Source organism: Liolophura sinensis, chromosome 1 (assembly GCF_032854445.1).
Source record: "Liolophura sinensis isolate JHLJ2023 chromosome 1, CUHK_Ljap_v2, whole genome shotgun sequence".
Classification (NCBI taxonomy): Eukaryota; Metazoa; Mollusca; class Polyplacophora; order Chitonida; family Chitonidae; genus Liolophura; species Liolophura sinensis.
In genome coordinates this window covers 32,268,208-32,290,869 of record NC_088295.1, presented here as the reverse complement: position 1 = coordinate 32,290,869, position 22,662 = coordinate 32,268,208, and the positions used below count along the sequence as shown (strand labels likewise).

Below are 22,662 nucleotides of genomic sequence, written 5' to 3'. Positions count from 1 at the left end.
ATACATCACTCATGAAACGAAAATCATCCAGGAAATTAAATACATTAGTAAACTTGTCCTAATTATTTGTCTTCACCTCTTAAACACAATTATGGGCAATCTTTCAAACTTTCGGAAACAGTTAACCTGGTATCCTTCTGAATACAATTTAAAGAAACAAGGGTTTCCGATTTCGTACTCTCGCTTGATTTAGGTCACATGATCATGTGACAGTTCCCGTGGCCATCTTGAGTTAGAGCGGTATTGTGGTGGACGAGCAGATAAGCAGACACTTGTTTGTGTGACAACAGTCTTTTTTCACGAACAGCACCATGGCTCTCAGTGATGCTGATGTTCAGAAACAGGTAATATTTTGTGTGCAGTTATGCAGGTAATTTCAAATCAACGGCTGTTATTGGTGTAAATGTAGACGATATCAAAACCTTCTGATTCCCTGATTCGGTTGACTGGACCATGTAGGCCCTATATTATCAGGGATGTGAACTCCAGTACAGGGCCAACCAGTTGTGTCAACACGAGGCCAATATTCACTGCAGGCAACAGAGTGGTCATGCCTTTTTTCAACCTTATTACAGCACCATTTTATTTCGTTACTTTCCCTGTAGTAATCGTTTGTACAAGACACTGCATGCCTGTATCATGTGGAGTTCAGTAGAAACGGTACTAAATCATAATTCCCTCATGTGATTTAGTTTAAATCAGAAAGTATGTGTTTAAATATATATGGCTTAACACCAAATTGGTGAAGCCCGATGCATATTTCTGTGTAAATAACAGTCCAAGGTAATACTGGTACTTGTATGTGGATTGAAATCTTTATCGTTATGAAAGTTGCCTAAATATACATGTAACAGGTGTCATGGGGGCAGGCCATGGTTCTGTTGAAAGTTCTTTTCATTGCTAAGACACATGGACATGGATAGTTGCAGACATGGAATGCGAAATGTATGGTAGGATGTTTTGCTCCATCACTGCTCTGAAGAGTGTTACTTGTGTTTTACTCTAGTACATTGTACCTTGCCTAAAAATGAACTTTTTTCTGGAAGCTGCGCAGATTAGTTTGGGATAAAGGAAGAGTGTTAAAATTTTCAGAAAAAGGAGATAATGTGAAAATGTGAGCTGGTTGGGGAGATTATATTCTCCTAGTGGTGAGTGCTTGGTATGATGTACAACTATCAGTGAAATTTGTGGCAATTAGGGAAAATGTGCCTCTTTGACAATTCTACATATTAGAAAGCGTAATTCTCATGGCTGTGCCTCTTGAAACAGAGATATGCATCATATTTGCAACTAGGGCAAGGAATTTTCATTATTCCCCCTCTTCCATTGTTTTGAGTCTTTAGAAGCAATAATTGATCAACAATATTCTCTTGTGTGGTCTTGCATAAAGTTTACCTTAGACCACTTGCCTTACACCAATATATGTGGTCACACATAGGAACATTGACTAGTCACTCATCTGTGGTTTATTCTGGGCATCCCTCAGGTTGTTGCATTTGACCCATGGAACTAGCCATCATTGTGTATGAAGTGAAATACGCTTGAGGGTGGCACTAAACAACAATCAAATAAACAATAAATAACTAAAGGGACGAAAAATACAGTACCACTCCTACTACCACTGCATTGAAATCTCTCTCCTGTCTCGTTTATATGTCATATATATGTTCTATATCGTAGAAAGACTATGTTTTTTGAAAAGAGATTGGATAGTAGTGGTCAGCAAGCATCAAGTCTTAAAGGGCTAAAACACTTTTAGTAACTGGTAGCGTTAATACTGAATAGTGAATTATAACTTTTCTGATCAAAATTTTTCTGGAGAAGATGTAATTAAAATAGAATACCTTAATTCCTCAACCTTTTTGCATATGGAAGAGCAACTTTCAGTGCAATTTATGCACATTTTTAATTCGATTTTGGAGACTAAGCTTCATTGGTCGGATAGGAAAGTTTCATGGCTTCACAGAAAGTATAATTTTATTAGTCAGCACAGAATAATGCCTTCAGAATATGCCTAAAATAACCACCTTGCAAACAAGGTCAGAGTTTGATGAATTACAGTTATGCTGTTTATCAGATGTGTGGTACTTTTAATCCATGTGGGATATTTCACTTACATGTTCATGAAGGAACAGTATACTTGTACATGGTCTAGTTGAGTATATACTACTTCCACTACAGCCTGGCCTCAAAAGCACCCTATCAGCAGAATAGTTTGGTCTCCCTGGCTATTGGAGAATTTGGCATTAACACCATATCACTCCCTTCCAAAGTAAACAGACATGGAGCCAAAATCCTAGACTGGCCGGGCGATCAAGGCACTGGTGAACGATTCAGCCTAGATAAGTCAGAATTCATGCCCGGCTATTCAGAGAAACATGTATTATACATATCTGTACTGTTTGACTATCATACACATTAGAGAAACTACATGACTCAAGAGTAAATTCAGAAATTTATTAATGTCGAGGGACAAGATTCTGAAATCACATCAGATCTATTCCTGTCAAATTGCGATTTTGAATGTTTGCATAGCATATGTATGATCAGATGTAAATTCTTCATAGCTCTGTATGAAGTGAAATAAGTTGTGCTACTGTTAAAAGGCAGGACAAATCAGTTGATACCTGGGTCCTCACTGGTCAAGCTGACTTGTGATATTTGCCGACCATCCTCCAAATAAAACCATCACTTAACCATGAACAATACTGCAGACTCAAATCCACATTCCAGTCTGTGTAAACATGCAGCCTCTGAGCGAAAGGTGTTCAATGTTTTATATATGTTAGGAGTGTTTTGTAAGGTGTTACAATACATGCCCGAAAGCTCCATGTCCAGTCTCTTTCATTGGATTTTAAGTTGCATATGCATTTATTTCCAAAATATATTTGTAAACTACAGGTACTCACTTCGAAATAACCTAACAAGAACTATTAAGAGGTGTTATTTTTGTTAACTCTGCACACAAATTGATACCATGCAGTCACATTGTGAATTTGTCTGAATATGTTAAGTGTTATAAGTTAGAAATGAAATGTCTATATTTTCTTATCCAATTTATTGCTAGAACTGAGATAAGTTATTTATTAATTTATTTGATAAATGATGTGCACTGTACTCAAGAATATTTCACATATGAGGCAAGAGGAAACGGGACAGAAATCCCACAACCATCTGCAGGTTAATGACAGACCTTCCCATGTGGAGGTCACATGATTTGTTAATATTGTTGTAGCCTTCCACCTATATGGCCCTCAGGTCTGTACATTACATGGGGAGAAAGTTTGTCAGTATCTTGCTCTAGTTTCCTCCAATGCTAAACACCAACCAATCAAATACAAATATTTGAAAACATACATAAGTTGTGTTATTTTTGCATTTCAGATAAAGCACATGATAGCTTTCATTGAACAAGAGGCAAATGAAAAGGCTGAAGAAATTGATGCAAAGGTAAATGATCCTGTGTTCTGGCTACCTAGGATATATAAAAGTTTAGTTAAGTTATTTTAAGAAAATTCTTCATATTGCCAAGTTTTAGATGATATTTAATTTTGCACCATACTGTGGTATGGAACTGAAACTGATATATGATTTCGATGCTGCATTCTCCATTACAAGATTATGCCCACCTGAAACTGTCGATAAGACTCCTGTTCAATCTGAATATTGCTTTGGATATTTGGATAAGTAGGTGTAAATAAAGTGAGAATTAGTGATCATTTACATGTTTCAGTGGATGGTATTTGTGGTTATGGCTTTTCAGGACAACTTATATTTGTATTGCAGGCTGAAGAAGAGTTCAACATAGAGAAAGGTAGATTGGTTCAACAACAGCGTGTGAAAATTATGGAATACTATGAGAGGAAAGAAAAACAAGTTGAACTTCAGAAAAAAATGTAAGAATAAATTGCTAATGTTTCCCTGAAACTGCACTCTTTTTAAAGAAAATATTAAGTGATGTATTTTAAGTTAGAAGGCATGCGTCATTGTTCAAGTGGATGAACATTTTAATAAGTCACATTTGGAGGGGAAAAAACAATGAATGATGATCATAATTTTGTGGGAAAAGGTATAAGTTTGCCTGGTCTGCAAATCATTTTGTATTGAAGTGTGGAAAAAGCACAGTTTACTATATTTATGAAATTAACTTTTTTTTTTTATATTTTCAGTCAGAGCTCAAATTTACTGAACCAAGCAAGGCTGAGAGTACTGAAGTGCAGAGAGGACCACATTAAGGTTAGAACTTAGGATGGTGAATGTTCAGACCCATTTCTATAGATTTGTTTAAAACTGTTCTCACGTGGTAATGTAAATGAATATCAGCACACTAAAAAGAGGGTGGGTGGAATACTGCCAGCTTTGCAAAACATTCCTGCAACGTTTTTGTGCAAATATTGAAAACAAACAGCTGCATATTAAATTGGAACATATGCAGGTGAGAACAGGTTTTGCAAGGAAGAAAGCTGATCTGTATGTGTTTGATGTAAACAGGTATATGTCTCCCTGTATTGCGAAACAATCACAATATGTGCTGTTTGTAAATATCCATGGCAACACACAGTGAAGGGATAGATCACCATGGTAAATGCGCTTCATGTAGCGTTATGACGACTACAACACCCCTGATGATAAGCAGGAGGTCTATTCCAAAATAATTTGTTTTCTCTGATCATTTTTGGATAAGATTTTCTCTTTCTCATGCAGGGTATGTTAGAGGTTGCCAGACAGCGACTTGGACATGTAACAAAAGATCAGGCCAAATATGGTAAAGTCTTGGAGGGCTTGATTGGTCAGGTGGGTGGAGTACATGACATCTTTGTGTGTATGAAATATGTATCAACGTTGCCTTGGGGTCTTTTGGATATTTTTATGTCCAAATATACTGTAATTTTTCAACCTTTCCGCATGTTTGAGGGGTGTTTTTTTCAAGCATATTCTGAAGGCATTATTCTGTGTTGACTGTTGACTTATTCAGTGTCAAATAAAAGAAGAATGGAAGTTGGAAGAGTGTTTGTCACATCATGATTGTGTAATGAATGAATGATTATGGCTTAACGCCACATTGGCAATATTTCAGCTGTATCGTGGCGATGATTGTGTAATTTGGATATGCGACACAAATTTTTGAGAAATTGACACTGCAATTCCTTGTATCTAGAGCAATGCAACCTGCAGATCTCAAGTTGACAGGATGAACAGTAGAGGAGAACAGTGAAGGACAAGATTATATACCCTAATTTCTCAACCTTCTCACATTTGAAAGAGCAACTTTCAGTTCAATTTATGCACATTTTTAATTCGATTTTGGAGACAAAACTACATAGGTTGGATTGGCCAGTGTCAGGGCTTCACAAAAGTATAATTTTATCAGTCAACAGAGAATAATGCCTTTTGTATATGCTTAAATAAACACCTTGCAAGCATGTGAAAAGGTTGAAGAATCACAGTGCCATACAGAGATTTCTCTCCATAGTGACATTATAGTGTTTGTATACATATAGAATCATGTATACTGGTCATGAGTGGTCAGTATAAATAACAAAAAGACAGAACAGGATTCTTCCAGCAATGTGATAGCCGCGGCTTTAAGTGAATGGTTTGTCAGATACCTGGCTGAGTGGCGATGGACACTTGTTTAATCCAGGCTCTCCAGGCTCCAGACTTTTTCCTCCACCAGTAAAGCTGACTGCCGTCATACATTTTATATATATTGTAGCGGATTTTTTTTTTAAAACCCAGTCTAATGACCTTTAGAGATTAATAATACAGGCTTTGCTCTGCTCTCTGTTTATCACCAGTTAATCTCTATCAACTCCGAGGTAAAAAGTTTCATATTTTGGTAGCGCACGAGACCGATATTTATATCAAGTTTGTGGAGACACCACTACAGAAATAATTATGTACTCTCAATACTCCAATGATTAATTTAATGTTGTTACTCTATTTAATGCACCAAGTACACTCTCAGTCTGTATTGTTCCGGGATAACTCCTGGAGGAAAACTCAAGAATTACAACTTATTTCAGTGAATAGGCAAGAACAGCCTAATAGAAGATGCGAAGATTTGTTTTTCCAGTTCGAACACTAAACAGTGAAATCCATTTATTCACATATATACAGTCAAATCATCAAATATTCGTTCAGAATCTGCAATACCATTTGCGAGAGAGCGGTTCAGGGGGAGTAACTCTGGGCAGCCTGTTGACACGGCTTGTTGACATGGCGATAGACGGCGAACAGTCTTTAGCGGTTTAAAAAATATTACGACAGGTATAGGTGCTGGAATTTCTACCTAACCGTAATCCTTAGGTATATTTTAATATAAGAGAAGTAACTCTTTAACTCATGTAGTCACTGTCCCTTCAGTATAAAACTAAATCCTTCCTGCGTAATATACTGAAGATAGCAAATCTCCTGCAGGATTGAGTGAATCGTGCACCAGATCAAATACACAAGCTTCGCCCGCTGTGAATCAAGAGCGGCTCCTCATGGAAAGATCGGCAATCCCTGGCAAATCTCTATGCTGACTCTATACGATGCTCGTCGATGTGTAGGCTGTATCTTGGGAGCGTATAGTTGTCTTACATCTGTATACTTCAGTATCTTTAAATCTTCATCTGTCGTAAATGCTCTGTGCCTTGTCTTGCCTTTCCCTTTGCTCTTAACTGGACCATTTGTCAGGCACCATGGTCACCGAAATTTGACGGTTGTTGTTGTAATCAATCGTTAACAACACATACCTTTATCGAAAGTGACCTCATGACCTCTTCGTATGTTTCATTTTCATTAACAATAAAATGTTAGACATAAACAAGACATGTAGGAAGACTTACATTTCAATGTCCAAGTAAATCTCTAGATCTAATGTTTGATTGTGGTGATTGTTTTTCTCAGACTCAGTCAGTCACTACGAATGTCCCTCTGAATATTCATTCAGTATTGTGTTATTGTTTTAAAACTTAACAGTTCTAAGCTGCATACGACAGTTATTGATGAATATTTTTGCGCCATTTTCGTGTTGTCGTTGTTGTAATGATCTGCTCTTATACAGACCATTTATTTCTTGTGAAATACTCAGTCAGTACAGTAATCACAATTGCACTTCCAATGCAACTTGAGCAGCCAGATTACTTTCTGGTAACACCAGTCAACCTGATGTGAATAAGAGATTATCCATAAGTTTTCATCACAATATATCTTAGATATATATATATATATATATATATATATATATATATATATATATCATATACATCATATATTATCATGTGAAACACTCTTATTCATGACTTCATTGCTACAGCCAGTCAATTCAGCAATGTGATGTACATGGAGGATTGCATGGAAGCCAAAGTGTGGATGTGCATGTATTTGTCATGACCTGATTTTATTTTCTCTATCTCCAGGGCCTGACACAGTTGTTGGAACCCAATGTGACAATCCGCTGTCGAGAGCAAGATCTTGATTTAGTTAGAGTAAGTCCAGGGGACTTGACCTACTTGAACTAAGAGTGTAGGATGGCTTGAAACAACAAAATTGTTGTGGTTAGCGCTTGCTTGAGTTGTCTCCCATTAGTGGATTTGGAGTGTGTCGCAAAAACAGAATGTCTTCTATATGGTGTTAGTTTCATGATAGTTCGTTTATAAAGTCATGAATTGTTCATATCCACTTAAGCGATCGGTGTGCTTATTTGTGAACGAGGGGAAAATCGTCATCTACTAGTACTTTGTGGCATATTTTTCTCAATCAGTCATGAGGGTCTAGCTTTTTCAGGATTTAATTTCAAAATCATTTGTGCATTGCAAGAATATTGGGCATATTTTCACATAATGAAAGTTTTCTCTGCAAGTACATTTATATGCTGCCTGAATTGTAACTCCATATAAAGATTGGCATTAGTGGAATGTCCCCATGACACGAACAAAAGACTGTTTTGTTAAATTCCAATTATTCATTCATTAAAGAAGGAAAATGTACATAAATACCTTAGTGAAAGTTGCCGCCCCACATGTCAGATGCTGTCCTCCTCAATTGATGGAGACTACTAACTTACAAGTTTTGTTTTGATACATTCCTGTAGCTGCTCCAACATCTTCTGTCTTATGATTGGTACATGTATGTGCTCTCTTTCCACAGAATGCAGTTAATAACTGTATACCAGTATACAAGGCTTCCTCTGGTAAAGATGTAAAGATCAGTGTCGACACTGAAAACTACCTTAGCCCTGATATGTAAGTTAAAACACATTTCACCATAACTTGTTGAAATAAAAATATATTTATTACACAGAGAATTTTTCAAATGGGGAAACTGTATGTTGAGACTTAAGCTGTGTTAGCCTGTTTATAATGGGTTCACTGCTATGAGTAATTTGTGTATGTGGCTCTCACATTTAGCCTGTTGGAAATAAAGCCACACTAGTTTTATTTTGTGTTTTACAACGCTAAAAAAAATCCAAAGATGGAATAAAAATAAGACAGAAAGTCCACCTAACTTTTTCTGATCTTAATGTTTATATCATGATTTTCCTGTTTTTCAAGGTTTCCGATCATCTAAATATATGTCTTCAGCAGGAAAAATTGCTGGGATAGTGCACTTTTCCAACAAATTAGATCATTTTTTTTTTTTTTTTTTTAAATACTTTATTCCCCTCCTCAGACATTGAAAGGAGATTCATTCTGCCCTTAAAACAAAAATTTCATTTGGTGTGGCCCAAGGATGACACACTGCATAATGTATTACATAATATATTAAGTTGCACATCACGCTTTTGTTTTTCCAGATCTGGAGGTGTGGAATTACTGGCTCAGTATGGAAAAATCAAAGTAGAGAATACCTTGGACAGTAGACTAGACCTTATTAGCCAACAGGTAAGGCAAAAATATTTGTAACAGTGGGAAGTATAGAACCCTGCTGGAGAGCGTTAACTGACTCAGTGGTATAAGGTGCTAATCAGAAGGCTGATGACAGAACTTGACCAATGAAGTCGCGTATTCTTGGTTCTCCCTGGATGATTTGGCTGTGGCTTCATCTGAGGAGGTTGGTCAGGACCCAGACCCAGGACCCTTGGTGGAGTCCACTGCATGGACTGTGATGTTATTAGCTTATTTGTTTGGTGTTTTACGCTGTTGTCAAGAATATTTCACCCATACGATGTTGGGAGGCAATCAAGCAAAGCCTGGGGGATATTGCTCTGATGGCTCTGATAACAATTTTCCACCCTTAAGCCTGATCAGTGTTGAACAAGTGCAGTATTCTTGAATGCAAGGTAAAATCCCAATTAAACAATGTCGGTTTCACAATAGATGCCACATCCTGCAAAAAGTTAGGGCCAGGTAGGGTATTGTAATACCTTACACTCAGCAACCTTCTGTTAGCCCATGTTAAAAGATAGGATGTCAAAAACTTGCCTGACTTGACTGACTAATTGATAGGTATAGAGAGCGAATTAAATAGCTACTTTTCATAGCTAATAAATAAACAAATAAAACTATCCTGGTTAATATATTTCTTCCAACAGATGGACTGTTATTGACCACTAAATGTGTTGAGTACTAATTTCTTGCATGGTTTCTAGCCCAGCCCATGACAAGACTTAAAACTTACTGTTGATATATCTTAATATATAAGGATTTCTTTTTTCCAATGAAAGTATTACTTGACGAAATTATTCGGTTGTAAAATAGGAAAATTGTTTCAGATGTGAAGCCTGATGGTTATTTCTCTCAAGTTGAACTGGCTCACAGGCGTTCAGCATGTGTGCAGTTTCAAGGGAGATAACTCCGACAAGCATTTATGTTATTGCTCCCACCTTGTGGTAGACACATGTATTTCTAAAACCATACCATTTTATTCATGTTCCTTTTTGTTTTGATGAGAACCAATCAGATTTTTTTCTTCATTAATTTCAGATGTTGCCGGAATTACGTGAAATCTTGTTTGGTGCCAACCCAAACCGAAGGTTCAAGGACTAGTGCTATACATAGTGTCTACCAGTCATTTTAGATTGAATAAAGGGACCAAGATTTAGGCTAGTGTTAACAGAGGTAGTTCCGACATACAGTACATTAGGAACCTCCAGGGTGTGCGAGTCTTAGATAGTATCGGCTGAACAGTGGGTCATTTGTACACAAGTTTGGCCAGAGTTTACATAAAGAGTACCTTAGAGTGACCGGAAATTTAGTGATGTGTACCTAGAGTCTGGGCTACTCCAGCACCACAGTATTAGGGAAACATCCTGACTGTAACTTGATATTACCATTCATGTTGATCAGGTTAAAACAGCTTAGTTATCTGTATAACCGCTTAATTTCAAGAATATATATATATATAAATATGTACATCATTCAGAGCGTTTAATTTTGGCATAATTAGACTGATCAGTTGTATTTTATATTTTGCTGTGGCAAGCAGAAGAATTGTGCATTGGCTTAATATGTAAATGCATCAGAGTGAACAGTGATCTGTCAAAACTATACACATATGTCATAAGTCAAGTTATGCCATTTGTACATACCATTTAAGTTATGCGTCTTTGTTACAATATGTTGATGTTGATTTGAACAGTAATTTTTTTTTTGCTTTGGTTTTTTTGCTATCTAGTGCTGTATATAATTTTGCTTTGCTATGTTGTATATGATTACTGGTGCTTTGCTTTTCATATTCATTTTACAAGCTTTCTGGAAACCAGTTTGCTGGATTTTCAAGACTACTGACCTGACGACCTTTGTAAAATGGCTGTCATCCGTGTGCCCTGTATGGCTATCATCCGTGTGCCCTGTATGGCTATCATCCGTGTGCCCTGAACTTCCTCCACACTTCTCATATACTTTCACTGAGCAAGAATGTTAGTTTTAACAGTGTAGAAATTCCTTGCTAAGATATTATATTTCTGTTACTTCTTAATTGTGGGTATGTAATATTCCATGTATAATTGTATATGTACATATCTGTAAACACTGACTACTTTAATAAGCCATTTCACGTATGGATGCAATGGACGTACAGTGTGTTGGATTAAATTTAAGTCTGTGCTTAGTTTTCTACAGGTTGTTCTGGAGGTGTATCTGATTGGTAGGGCTTGGTTCCTAAGTGTTCGTCATATAAGCTTTGCTTTACTAGCCAGTATACAGTTGCTTTACCCAAGAAAAATAGTTCCTGTTCGCTGCCAGTGTCTTGATGATTACCTCCTGATTTTTTTAGTTCAGCTGGTCATGATTCATGATCAAAGGCAATAGTAGTGTCACGCTGTCAATTGGATAGGTCTCCAGGAGAAAGGGAGGTAACTCAGACCACTGTGAGGCTTGCAGCTGCTTTCTGCCATGTTGATATTACACATGTATAGCTTTGTATTAACTATCAATCACAGAATTAATCATCCCCACCATCCCACTATGTGTTCTCCAGTTGACAGTCATTTGTTCACTGATGCCTTTACATTACTGGTATGCATTTGTTAAGTGTAGTGCTTGTAAAATGTTCAATACTTTGTCCAGTTTGTGTAGAAGGAATTACAATATCTGAATTTCCTTAATATGTATGTAAATGACAAATCTGTGAGGAAATGGGGATAATTACCACTTTCTGCTAATTGTAAACATTTATGACAAAACTTAAGTTACCCAATAAAGATGAGATAATTGAATTGTGTTTTATTAAGTGATATTTGCTGCCCTCTAGGAAATCAAACTGCCAATTAACTGTGTTTTCTTTGTCTGACAGTATCAAGACTGTGTTGACTCTGGTTTAGAAATTAGTGATCACATTGAGACCAAAGATATTCATTTAAGCTCAAATGATCTTTGAAGATGGGAAATGTCATGAATGTAGTGCTGGTGTATTTTTTGGCTGGTGGGGTTGGTGTGGATGGGTGGGTAGAATCACTGGAGAACGCTTACTTCATCAGTTTGCTTGAAGTTTAACATTGTTTCCAAGATTGTTTCGGAGGCTGTAACTTTTCTGCCATATTGAAGGCTATACCACATTTTAACCTTTGCTAACATATCTAATGCTGCGTGATAAATATCTGTTCTGATCGAAAAGACCTGTCTAAGAATATTTTTACACTGACTACATGGACATGACATGTTAAGTAATAAATGGCATGTATGTGGACGGCAAGACTTCAGGTGTTTGCACAAATAAGACAGTGGTCCTTATACAAAAATTGTTTCCTATACAAATATTGTATAATTGATAGGGGAAAAAAAGAAAAAGCTGAAAATGATCGTACAAACATATATTGCATTATGTAAACAGATTATGCTGAAATTTCACTATTTAGCTGTGAGAATGATCTCCCTTACATTGGACCTGTGTATCATGAGAGTCACTATCTGACACGCCAGGTGCCACTTCCTTTGTTAGGAATATTTTCAAAGACATACATTTCCTGGCATTTTCCACCTGTAAACCTGAATGTTATAGTACAAAATGGGACGTGCGCTCAAACTGTGAACTGATAAATTAATCCATGACCATGGTGTAATGGTAAATCTAACAAAGTTAAGGTTATAGGCCTATCGTTCAAAAAACTTGAGCTAACAATGTTGGTTATTATTGTTTTTGCGTCAAAGGACACCGTCAATAAGGATTATAAACCTTGAGTGATGGTCACACCACAAACCTTGAAGCTTGATTGATTTGAGCCATGGCAACATTGGTCGTCCATTTCGTGGTTTCAAGTGACCAGTGAGGTCAGGTGCTAAGCTGTAGTTACCGCTGATTCGGCTGTGTCAGCAGGTTACCTATAAAAAGTAAAATCGCTTTCTTATGGCGAGGTCACCTCCTCAGATCCTGCTGAGAAAATTGCCGTCGCTTTAAGAGGTCCGTTCTATGAAGCAGCGGCAAAATTCGCCAACTTCAGTGTCAATGTTGGCCTACTTAGCACAATTCAAGACTTAGGCTATTAAGGCTAGCCTTAGAATTATGCTGAGGCATACAGTGACTCGATATGTCACCATGTTAAATGCACTTTATGAGCAACAAAATGAGCTATTTTTTACTACTGCTGAAATTCCAACACAATAAGTAAACAATCATATAAATGATATCGTTGTGACTCGTTGAATAATCTTTGCTGGGTTTGTCAAGCACACCAGAAGGTATCTGTGGCCTTTTAATGTTCTGGTGTCTGACAGAGGCTGAGAATTAGCTTCATTCCATGCCTTCAACTGTCGCAACGAACGGCCGCTAAGTGTAACGTGCAAAACACGACACCTGTTTTCAAAGAAGAATACCAAACAAACGTTCATACATCTGCAGTATTTCTTTTATTCAACAAAACAAGTGTAACAGTGTAAAAACTGGTCTAATGAATACGTAAAAATCACCGGTTATTTGCATGTTTATAACAGCAGAGCCACTTTGGGGTAAACATATGTAAATGTAAAAATATAATGGAAACATTATTATATTGCCAACTAGTATTTAAAGTATAATTTTTTGATAAATAGCACTGAATATGTACTTAAAAAGCAAAAGATCAAGATCTATCTTCAGAGAAGAAGCATTACCAGCCAACTCAGTAACAGTAATACACTAATTCTCGTGATAAACTGTCGCAATGTATCGATGCTTAAGGAACGACGGACTTCGCTGGTCAAATGAATCAGGATTTATCCCAAAACCGCCATGACACTATACTCTATTTCACCAAAATTATTCAAACACAATTATTACAGAATATCATATCACTTATATGAGATAAACTCATGAAATTACACTGAACCATCAGAATCTTGATGCATGAACATGTGGTTTATGTTATGAGCATCTGCTAACCACGTGTGTGTTTGTATACCAGGACAAGGCTAGTAGTAAGGGACTCGTTGGACTGTAACGTGTACATAATGCAAATAAGTATGATTCAGTTGATAGTCACAGGGAGCATATGATCAATCGTCAAATATCACAGTCTCCTTAACTTTTCAGGTAAACCCGTTTTTGGTATAACCTATTGTTTTTTTACAAATGCACTCACACACACAATGACGTTACCAACAACTTCATATCTTTTTAAGTTACCTGTGGTAAAATGATCACCTGCTGGAATATTGCGATGTACACACAAACATGACGTAGAGAAACTAGGAAAACCCTGATTCCGATAAGTTAAAGGTAAGACCAGTGATGCTTCCTTGGCAGTTATGAGGACTACATGGAAGGCTGTCAAGAAGATTTCAAAATAACTTCACAAAGGTAGCCACTTGATCTAGTTCGATTCTGTAGTCTTCTAGCCAGGTTTTGCCGTCTAGCTCACAACCACGAAGTTCATCCCGCCATTTTCCCTCCGGTAAGTATATACTTCTCTGTCGCTGAGCATCCTCTAGTATTGGAGCCACGAGTAACGAGTCTCCCACCATGAACTCCGAGTCCACCTGAAGGGCGTCCTCATCTTCCGGAGCCAGCCACCAGATTGGGCGAATCAAGGGCGTGCCTGGTGTACACAAATAAGAAGAAAGGAGAATTAAGATTTGGTGATGAAATGTTTCACTGAATAGAAACTTTTATACGGGGTTATAGTAAAAGGCATACACCGAACCCGATTGAACGATCAAAAACAAATCGACTGAACGAACATAATAATTAAATAAATGAACCAACATTCCACTGAGAAAGTGTCAATACCGGGGCAAAATAAGGTAAGACAAAATGAAGTTATCTGCCAAACAGCCGCTCAAGCACGGCGTCTTGATATTTACAGTACAACTCTTACCGTCAGAATGTGCATGCTTGATTGCCTCTATAATCCGAGGAGCAACAATATTTTCATGGATGTCCACGAACTTTCTGGCCAGTTGCACAACCTCTTCGTCATATTGCCATGGTAACACAGAAAACTGCATTGAGGGTAGGTACGCCGTGAGCTCCAGCCAGCGGATGTACAACTCTCTCTGGGGCAGAACAGTTAAGTGGAATTCGCCATGTTCTCCGTAAGCGTTACCACCTATCATGTCCGGAAGAACGTAAGGGTAGCCAAGAAGTCCAATGGTAAGTACGGTTGGGATCAATGACTGTAGCCCGTTTTCATAGCCCCAGCAGGAATCTTTGTCTGTCACACGGACGAAGTTGGCGAATTCCTGTGACATAAAGGCAGATCGCATTTCCACCATTCCTCCGAAGCTGCAGATTAACTTGTTGTAGAGAGTTGTGTACTCTCCAGGCGTTTTCAGTGGGCGGAATGTTTTGAAGTTCATGGGCAAGTAACCTATTTCGCCAGCATCGAACTTGAAAGAATCTACACCGTAGTCTTGCTGAATTTTCCTCAGCCTCTGGGAATACCACTCGACCGCTTCAGGATTGGTGAGGTCTAGAACAGCTCCTATACCTTGCCACCATTTTACCAAGGCTGGGGCTTCGCCACGCGTTTCCTTGACGAAGTATCCCTTCTTTGTACCTTCCTTAAATGCACTGGAATCAAGGTTGGAAAATGGCATCACCCAGAGAGTAACACGGAACCCGAGGTTCTTCAGATTGTTTATCATTGCCCTGGGGTCACTGAACTTCGCCTCACTGAAGTCAATGTCTCCGTAAGAACTGGAAAACATGTCATCGATTTCTAACTGACTATTGGGGAAGCCATGCGTCAGAATATCTTGAGCGAAGTCCACGATTTTCTTCTGATCGATGTTGACTTTGTAAGTTGCCCATGTGGACCAGATGGGACTCCTGATCATCCGTTCGTCCGGTTTCCCCAGTGGTTTACTGAAGCAGATGCTGGACATGGTTTGATGCACTTCTTTCACATTGGACGCCTTGTAGATTGTAAGCGACAGTGTCGGTAAGCCGTCCTCTGGAAGTTTAACACTAGCATATTGCGTATCGTCGAAAACTGCTTTCAGTCTGAATTGCCCGTAAGTACTGTCCCAGCTTACGTGTAGTGGCACTTCATTGTCCACGCAGACTCCAACTCCTCGGGAATTGATCCAGTACCTTTCTAAGACGGGTCCAGAGGCTTTGTGATCCTTTGGCATACACAGGTAATCGTTAGACAGATACGGTCCGTCTGGTATATGCGAGTTGTTCATCGGCCATTGCTGAATATACAACTCCGATCCACCGTACCAGTGAACTTTATCTGGTTCCAGATCCAATTCTATCTCAGGCGTATAATCGCGACTGTGAGCTTTTAGTGAGATGTGGAAACAGTCTATTCCTTTGTCCCTCCCCACGCTCGTCCTGGAAACATGCAGGGTCGCCATTTGCCCAAATTCCACACTGTCCTCTCCGGTCTGAATAACACATTCTGATTTGTTTGGGGTGATACGTTGTCTTTTTGGAAATCCACGAATTATGCCACGCAGAAATGGCTCTTCGGTATTGTTACCGGGGGAAGAGCAAAACAGTATCTTGTGTTTTCCTTCGTCAAACTTGCATAAGAACGCACTCATTTTCTGCTCTCCTTATAGAACACCACATCAATATCTTCACACGTTCACAGAATAGCACAATTATTGCTTTGCTCTGAACGACCAGAAGGTAGATCTAATACACTGAAGCACATGTAGATAACCTGTATCGGCTTAACACATCGTAACTAAGGTAAGGCCTCGGTAACAATGCAGTGACTGGGGAGACCAGCGTTTTTCACTCTGTTAGTCGCATAGTCCCTTGACTTACAAAACACTAACATTAACCGACTTCTTCCTCCTAAAGTACACGTACACCGCACCGTTGTAGGTTATGTGTATTCGGGATCGTGCCTAGGTTTACAAGTCTCTGACTTGTCTGGCATTAAAGGGAAGACAAGCCTTTTCGTCTGCGCCAAGGATGAGTTCAGAGAGTGTCCTAGTTTGCGGTTTTACATATAGTAATTTTCCCGGACTAATTTCAAGTCACATTATAGGGTAAAAAAATAACTGCATTTCCAGGAAAAATTCAGTTTTATCAGAATCTGCCGACCAGGAACTGAGTGTGCCCCCCGCAAAATGGAATGGGTAGCTCCAGCTCGCTAAGCAAAGTACCCCACTGGTTCATACCAGTTTGAAGCTGTTCTGTTCATTGCCAGTTAACAGAGGGAAAGTTTATCATCTACCAGACTCACGTTATTTACACAGCCTTAGGTTATATATACATGCCAGACCACGACCTTGTTATACATGTACATACACTAACAATTTCCAGCCAATATTACTGTCATTGTTTATAAACAATATTCACCAAGCGCTATAACTTGTAATGTGGAATTCCACAGATGCGCAGTGAGTTGCATCATTTATTAAGCAGCTGCAAGCATTATATCTTCACCTGGAGTCAAACAATCTAAGCTCAGACTGAGAGATATTATTGGTTGACTTAATCATAGACTGGATAACTGAATGAAATACTAATTAATTATTCAATCCAGACACTGTCCAATTTATTCATCCTACCAGTGTCCCTCAGCTGCACATGCAGTATTCGCCCACTTTTCATTAGACACGTAAATGGCCTATATGAACTATGCAAAAACGTTTATTTGTTGATTATACCTTCCTTCTATCTTAAGTATATAAGCATTTCTCTTCTTGGCAGGTAAATTAGGGCATATTTTGCCTTGGCAGAGCCTATCTGTACCTCCAGGCGATAGCACGTTCCTTTTTTGAACGTAATGCTTCTTTAATGTTGTTGACCGCAGTGCGAATTTTATACCGTATGTATTCCAGTGTTATGGGTCTTTCATGTTTTGACCTACTGCTCTACATATGCCTATTTGTATGACCCCCCAGGCTGTTGGAAAATCTCGGCTTCGGCCCATATGTGTTGTTTTTATCATTAATATTGTACACCAACTTAGAGATGTGCAATAAATACACACATAAAACAACTACATATATACACATATATGATTTAGCTGGTACACAATTCTACTATTACTCATTTTAGTATTTCGAGTAAATTTAGCCCTTACTGTCACCTAGCGTTCCCTGCTCACTACCTTTACATGGCTGCCTGCGAAAACTGGTGTAAACTGGTAACAGCGTGGATTTTCGCCAAATTAACCCAATTCATGACGTGTCACCAATCAGCTAAGCGCTTTTCTTCATTAGAATGACACACCTTCTCTGTGGATGTAAACAAAGCGAGGAGTACAGGATGCGAATATAGTTCACGGGAATCCGTTCTATTCTGAGATTGTCTACTCGCATTTCGACATAACCGGGTTACTACAGAAACGTGGGGAAAATTAGTAACTTGCTCGTAAGTTGACTTTTACCAGTGTTTACTGGCAAGGTCCAAATGTTTACGGTGCCAGCAAAGGAGTTGAAATACAGGTCAAGCTTATGTTATCTTTTTAGCCTGTACTGTTTACCGTTTTTTGTGTTCATGATGATGAAAGAATCACAAACTTTTACACTTCCCCGCATTATGTTATATTTATTTATTTGATTGGGATTTTGCCCCGTATACTCAACACTATTTCACTTATACTAAGGCGGACAGCATTATAGTGGAGAGAAACTGGACAGAACACACAGGAAGCCCACGGCCATCCACTGATTGCTGACAGACGTACGATCGAAGAGAAAGCCAAAATAACCGTTAAGTAGAAATTGTACAATATATAGTTGGTTTTAACACTTACAACCTATGCATAGTGTCTTGATTCTGCATATACAGAGTGGCGCACACGTTTGTGTATGTCAGCAATAACACATTTGGCAAATTCGTCCACCTTATGCCACTGCTACCCCTCGCCTCTACAGTACCCCAAGGCTCAAAATGACCTAGGGACAGGCTGCGTAGATCCTCTTTGATGGAAAAGAATACTGTGCCCTCATTATTCTACCAGGATCGAAATTAGAGGAAATGTATAAGCTCCACATCAGTGTCATGTTCAGGAATGTTTGCTCCAGTTCATGTCTGCAAGAGTTTTCCACTGTTTCCCTTTACAGACCGAAAGACCTTGAAGACCTTAATTAATCGGAGTTATCCCTATCTTGTACACATCATATGATGCAGGGCTCGAAATGGGGGTCGAAAATTTGCCATATCAGGCCAACTTAAAACCGGCCTGCCAAACCAAAACCTCCCCCCCCCCAAAAAAATGAACAAATAAAATCGCAGGCCTAGCATGAGACGCCAATGTATGGACAACTCTAAGTTCTGCTTTCTGATTTATGGCCGCGTGATAAAGATACAACGAATTTATTATTCACCGAAAACGAAGGAACACCACTCGCGGCCGTTGAAAACCACAGAGAGATGTCTCAAGAGACAACTCTGTGCTGAAAGCTACTTAAGAACAAAATTATCTCCCTTCAGTTGTCTGCTAATGTGTGCATTCTAAAATAGAGATGTACCTACTGCCGCCGTTGTGCTTACATCTCTAACAGACTTGGGCGCCATACTTTTAACAACAGCGCCGTCGAAAGCGAAGCTGTTGCATTACGTCACCTGACCTGAGATGATTACTTTCGCCTTGTGTAAACAGCTGCAAGCCATGTCAAACGTACTGAACTGTTGAGCAGCGCGCTATTTACAAGCGTCAGTGGGTATTATTAACATCTCCGTCCGTGTTCAAGCTGAACCATTTCCACTCGGGATTGGATTTACTCTCGCAGAGGTGATAATAAATTTCCTGTTCTCTCCTGCTTTAGAGTGAATTTGAAAGCCGATTTCGTTATGGACCGACTGGATTTTGAAATTCAATGATTAAACGTTCAGGGAGGCAAATATCAGAAAGTTGTTGAAAACAGGCCTCAAGGTTTAATTTAATTGAACTCCTAAATTGGCAGGCCATGTTGCAGGTAAAAATTGCAGGTCATCAGCTATTGCATCTGCATAAACTTTATGACTGGAAAAAAGTTGCAGAGCAAAGGAGATTCGAGCCCTGATGATGTGAAAGATTATCACAGTTTATCTTTTCTGTTTCAATCAGTTTCGTTGAACTCTCAAACGTGTTTGTGCTAACGACATTTTTACGATGATTTCATGATTTAAATTCCACATCGGTAACTTGAAATACCTTAAATATACTCTGAGTGAGTGAGTGAGTGCTTGGGGTTTAAATATACTTTGACCCTCATGCTACAAGACGCAGACGTGCACCAATATGCTGTAACGTCAACATTGTAATTAGGTGTACCAAAGCTATAATCAGGTGTACCAACACACTGCAATCAGGTGTGCAAAAGCTGTAATAAGGTATGTCAACGCTCTGTAATCAGGGCTACCAACATACTGGAATCAGGTGTACCAAAGCTGTAATCAGGTTTGTCAACACTGTGTAATCAGGTGTACCAAAGCCGTAATCAGGTGTACCATCATACTGCAATCAGGTGTATCAAAGCAGTAATCAGGTATGTCAACACGCTGTAATCTTGTGTACCAACATACTGTAATCAGCTGGACCAACACTCTAATCAGGTGTATAAGCATACTGTAATAATTTGTAGACCTGATGCCGTGATCACTTTTTAATGTTTTATAAGGTATACTATGCTGTAATCAAGGGTACCAACGAAGTAACCATAGATACCTACGCTGTAATAGTGTTGTTGCCAACACTGTAGTCAGGTGTACTAACACTATAAACAAAAAGATATACGAAAGCAGTCGACATGTATGCCAATTTTAACGTTGCGATAAGGAAACCAGGTTCACGTAATTGGAAACCAGATTCACTTCATTTCAAGTTCACATTGCTAGCCAGGTAAGCATTGCAGTCGCGGTGTTTTTGACTCAGGTTCACACTGCCAGTCAGATCCCGATGAACACAATGCAGATTGACGTAATTGTAAGCTATAGTTAAATTTCGTAAACTGATTAAAGTGCTTTATGATGCTGCCTTAACAAAACATTATATCCAAGACACTGTGCGTGTTTTACCGATCACTGTAAACTGACTTTAGTCTGGTTTGCTCTACAAGCAACACATTGTCTACAATGAAGGAAAATGTTGAGCTTCTTCCTATTGTACACGAATATAATATCAAATCTCAATTTATAATTACACATACTCCTGTTCAGATTTATTATTAAGGTCATATGTATTGCGCTAAAAAATCTGACAACATTTTTTTAAGACACGGTTTATCAAACCTTTTGTAAATATAACATATCATTGCGTAACAAGATATAAAAATACCACATCTGCTTATCGGAGTAAACATTTAACTAATTCTAAAGACAAACACACCTACTTATGTAGAACATGGCAGAGGCAAACAAGTTCACCTGATGACGGAAGAATATTTGGGAACGGGTATTTCATGAGTCAGAATGCAGCAGCATTTACGAATAATCAGTCCATAGTTCAAAACTTTACAAAGGTAGCCACTTGATCTAGTTCGATTCTGAAGTCTTGTAGCCATATCTTGCCGTCTAGCTTACAAGCACGAAGTTCATCCCGCCATTTGCCCTCTGGTAAGTATATACTTCTCTGTCGCTGAGCATCCTCTAGTATTGGAGCCACGAGTGAGGAGTCTCCCACCATAAACTCCGAGTCCACCTGAAGGGCGTCCTCATCTTCCGGAGCCAGCCACCAGATTGGACGGATCAGGGGCGTGCCTGGTGTACACAAATAAGAAGGAAAGAGAATTAAGATTTGGTGATGAAATGTTTCACTGAATAGAAACTTTTATACGGGGTTATAGTAAAAGGCAAACAACAAACCCGCCTGAACGTTCAAAAACAAATGGACTGAACGAAAATAATAAATAAATAAATGAAGCAAAATTCCACTGAGAAAGTGTCAGTACCAGGGCAAAATAAGGTTAGGCAAAATGAAGTTATCTGCCAAACAGCCATTTAAGCGCGGCGTCTAAATATTTACAGTACAACTCTTACCGTCAGAATGTGCTTGCTTGATCGCCTCTATAATCCGAAGGGCAACAATATTTTCATGGATGTCCACGAACTTTCTGGTCAGTTGCACAACCTCTTCGTCATATTGCCATGGTAACACAGAAAACTGCATTGAGGGTAGGTACGCCGTCAGCTCCAGCCAGCGGATGTACAACTCTCTCTGGGGCAGAACAGTTAAGTGGAATTCGCCATGTTCTCCGTAAGCGTTACCACCTATCATGTCCGGAAGAACGTAAGGGTAGCCAAGAAGTCCAATGGTAAGTACGGTTGGGATCAATGACTGTAGCCCGTTTTCATAGCCCCCACAGGCGAATTCCTGTGACATAAAGGCAGATCGCATTTCCACCATTCCTCCGAAGCTGCCGATTTTGTTGTAGAGAGTTGTGTACTCTCCAGGTGTTTTCAGTCGGCGAAATGTTTTGAAGTTCATGGGCAAGTAACCTATTTCGCCAGCATCGAACTTAAAATAATCTGCTCCGTAAGTAGTATAGAATGTTGCGAACGTGTCTCATTGAGGCGGGGGATTTGAGTCAAGGGTGTCGTTGAGTCCGCGCTCTGTTGTAGAGTCCGCGCTCTGTCTCCATTTGCGCCAAAACTGACCAATGGGGTGATCGCGCGGTTTTGTCGCCTGAATTTCGTTGACGTTTGCGTTGACTGTTGAATGCGTGAGCTCCATTGAATGCGTGAGCTCCATTTGTCGGGCCAAAACTGAACGTCGGCTTGTAATGTTGGGCTGAGTAGCTCCTTCAGCTCCATATCGCGCCAAAACTAAATAATGGGTGAGCTCGATTCCAAAACTAACCAATGGGTGAGCTCAATTCGCGCCAAAACTGACCAATGAGGTGATGGCAGGGTTTTGGCACCTGAATTTCG

The 22,662-nt window shown here is 39.0% G+C and overlaps 2 protein-coding genes across 2 annotated transcripts; one reads left to right on the top strand and one right to left on the bottom strand.

The window, feature by feature from the left end:
• Positions 1–221: 221 nt before the first annotated feature.
• Positions 222–12,334, top strand: LOC135472401 (V-type proton ATPase subunit E-like). Its single transcript, XM_064751891.1, has 9 exons — positions 222–344; positions 3,385–3,450; positions 3,787–3,896; positions 4,170–4,236; positions 4,705–4,794; positions 7,407–7,475; positions 8,137–8,231; positions 8,783–8,870; positions 9,912–12,334. Exons 1-9 carry the CDS (start codon positions 312–314, stop codon positions 9,972–9,974), a joined length of 681 nt encoding a protein of 226 aa, XP_064607961.1. The 5' UTR covers positions 222–311; the 3' UTR covers positions 9,975–12,334.
• A 924-nt stretch (positions 12,335–13,258) lies between these two features.
• LOC135478158 (myogenesis-regulating glycosidase-like) lies at positions 13,259–22,219 on the bottom strand. The gene is made up of 6 exons (XM_064758463.1): positions 21,772–22,219; positions 21,251–21,492; positions 20,165–20,251; positions 18,690–18,765; positions 14,717–16,402; positions 13,259–14,437 (listed from the first exon to the last, which is right to left on the bottom strand). Exons 1-6 carry the CDS (start codon positions 22,217–22,219, stop codon positions 14,181–14,183), a joined length of 2,796 nt encoding a protein of 931 aa, XP_064614533.1. The 3' UTR covers positions 13,259–14,180.
• Positions 22,220–22,662: the final 443 nt, after the last annotated feature.

Bases quoted from the DNA above. Each gene is read 5' to 3' on its own strand.
- LOC135472401 (XM_064751891.1), top strand. From the start codon at position 312: ATGGCTCTCAGTGATGCTGATGTTCAGAAACAG. The intron at 345-3,384 runs GTAATATTTTGT...TTTGCATTTCAG, and splicing joins ATGCTGATGTTCAGAAACAG to ATAAAGCACATGATAGCTTT. The intron at 4,237-4,704 runs GTTAGAACTTAG...TTTCTCATGCAG, and splicing joins GCAGAGAGGACCACATTAAG to GGTATGTTAGAGGTTGCCAG.
- LOC135478158 (XM_064758463.1), bottom strand. From the start codon at position 22,219: ATGAACTTCAAAACATTTCGCCGACTGAAAACACCTGGAGAGTACACA. The intron at 21,493-21,771 runs GTAAGAGTTGTA...TGTGTACACCAG, and splicing joins CAAGCAAGCACATTCTGACG to GCACGCCCCTGATCCGTCCA. The intron at 20,252-21,250 runs GTAAAGTTTTGA...ACCTGATTGCAG, and splicing joins TAGATCAAGTGGCTACCTTT to TATGATGGTACACCTGATTA.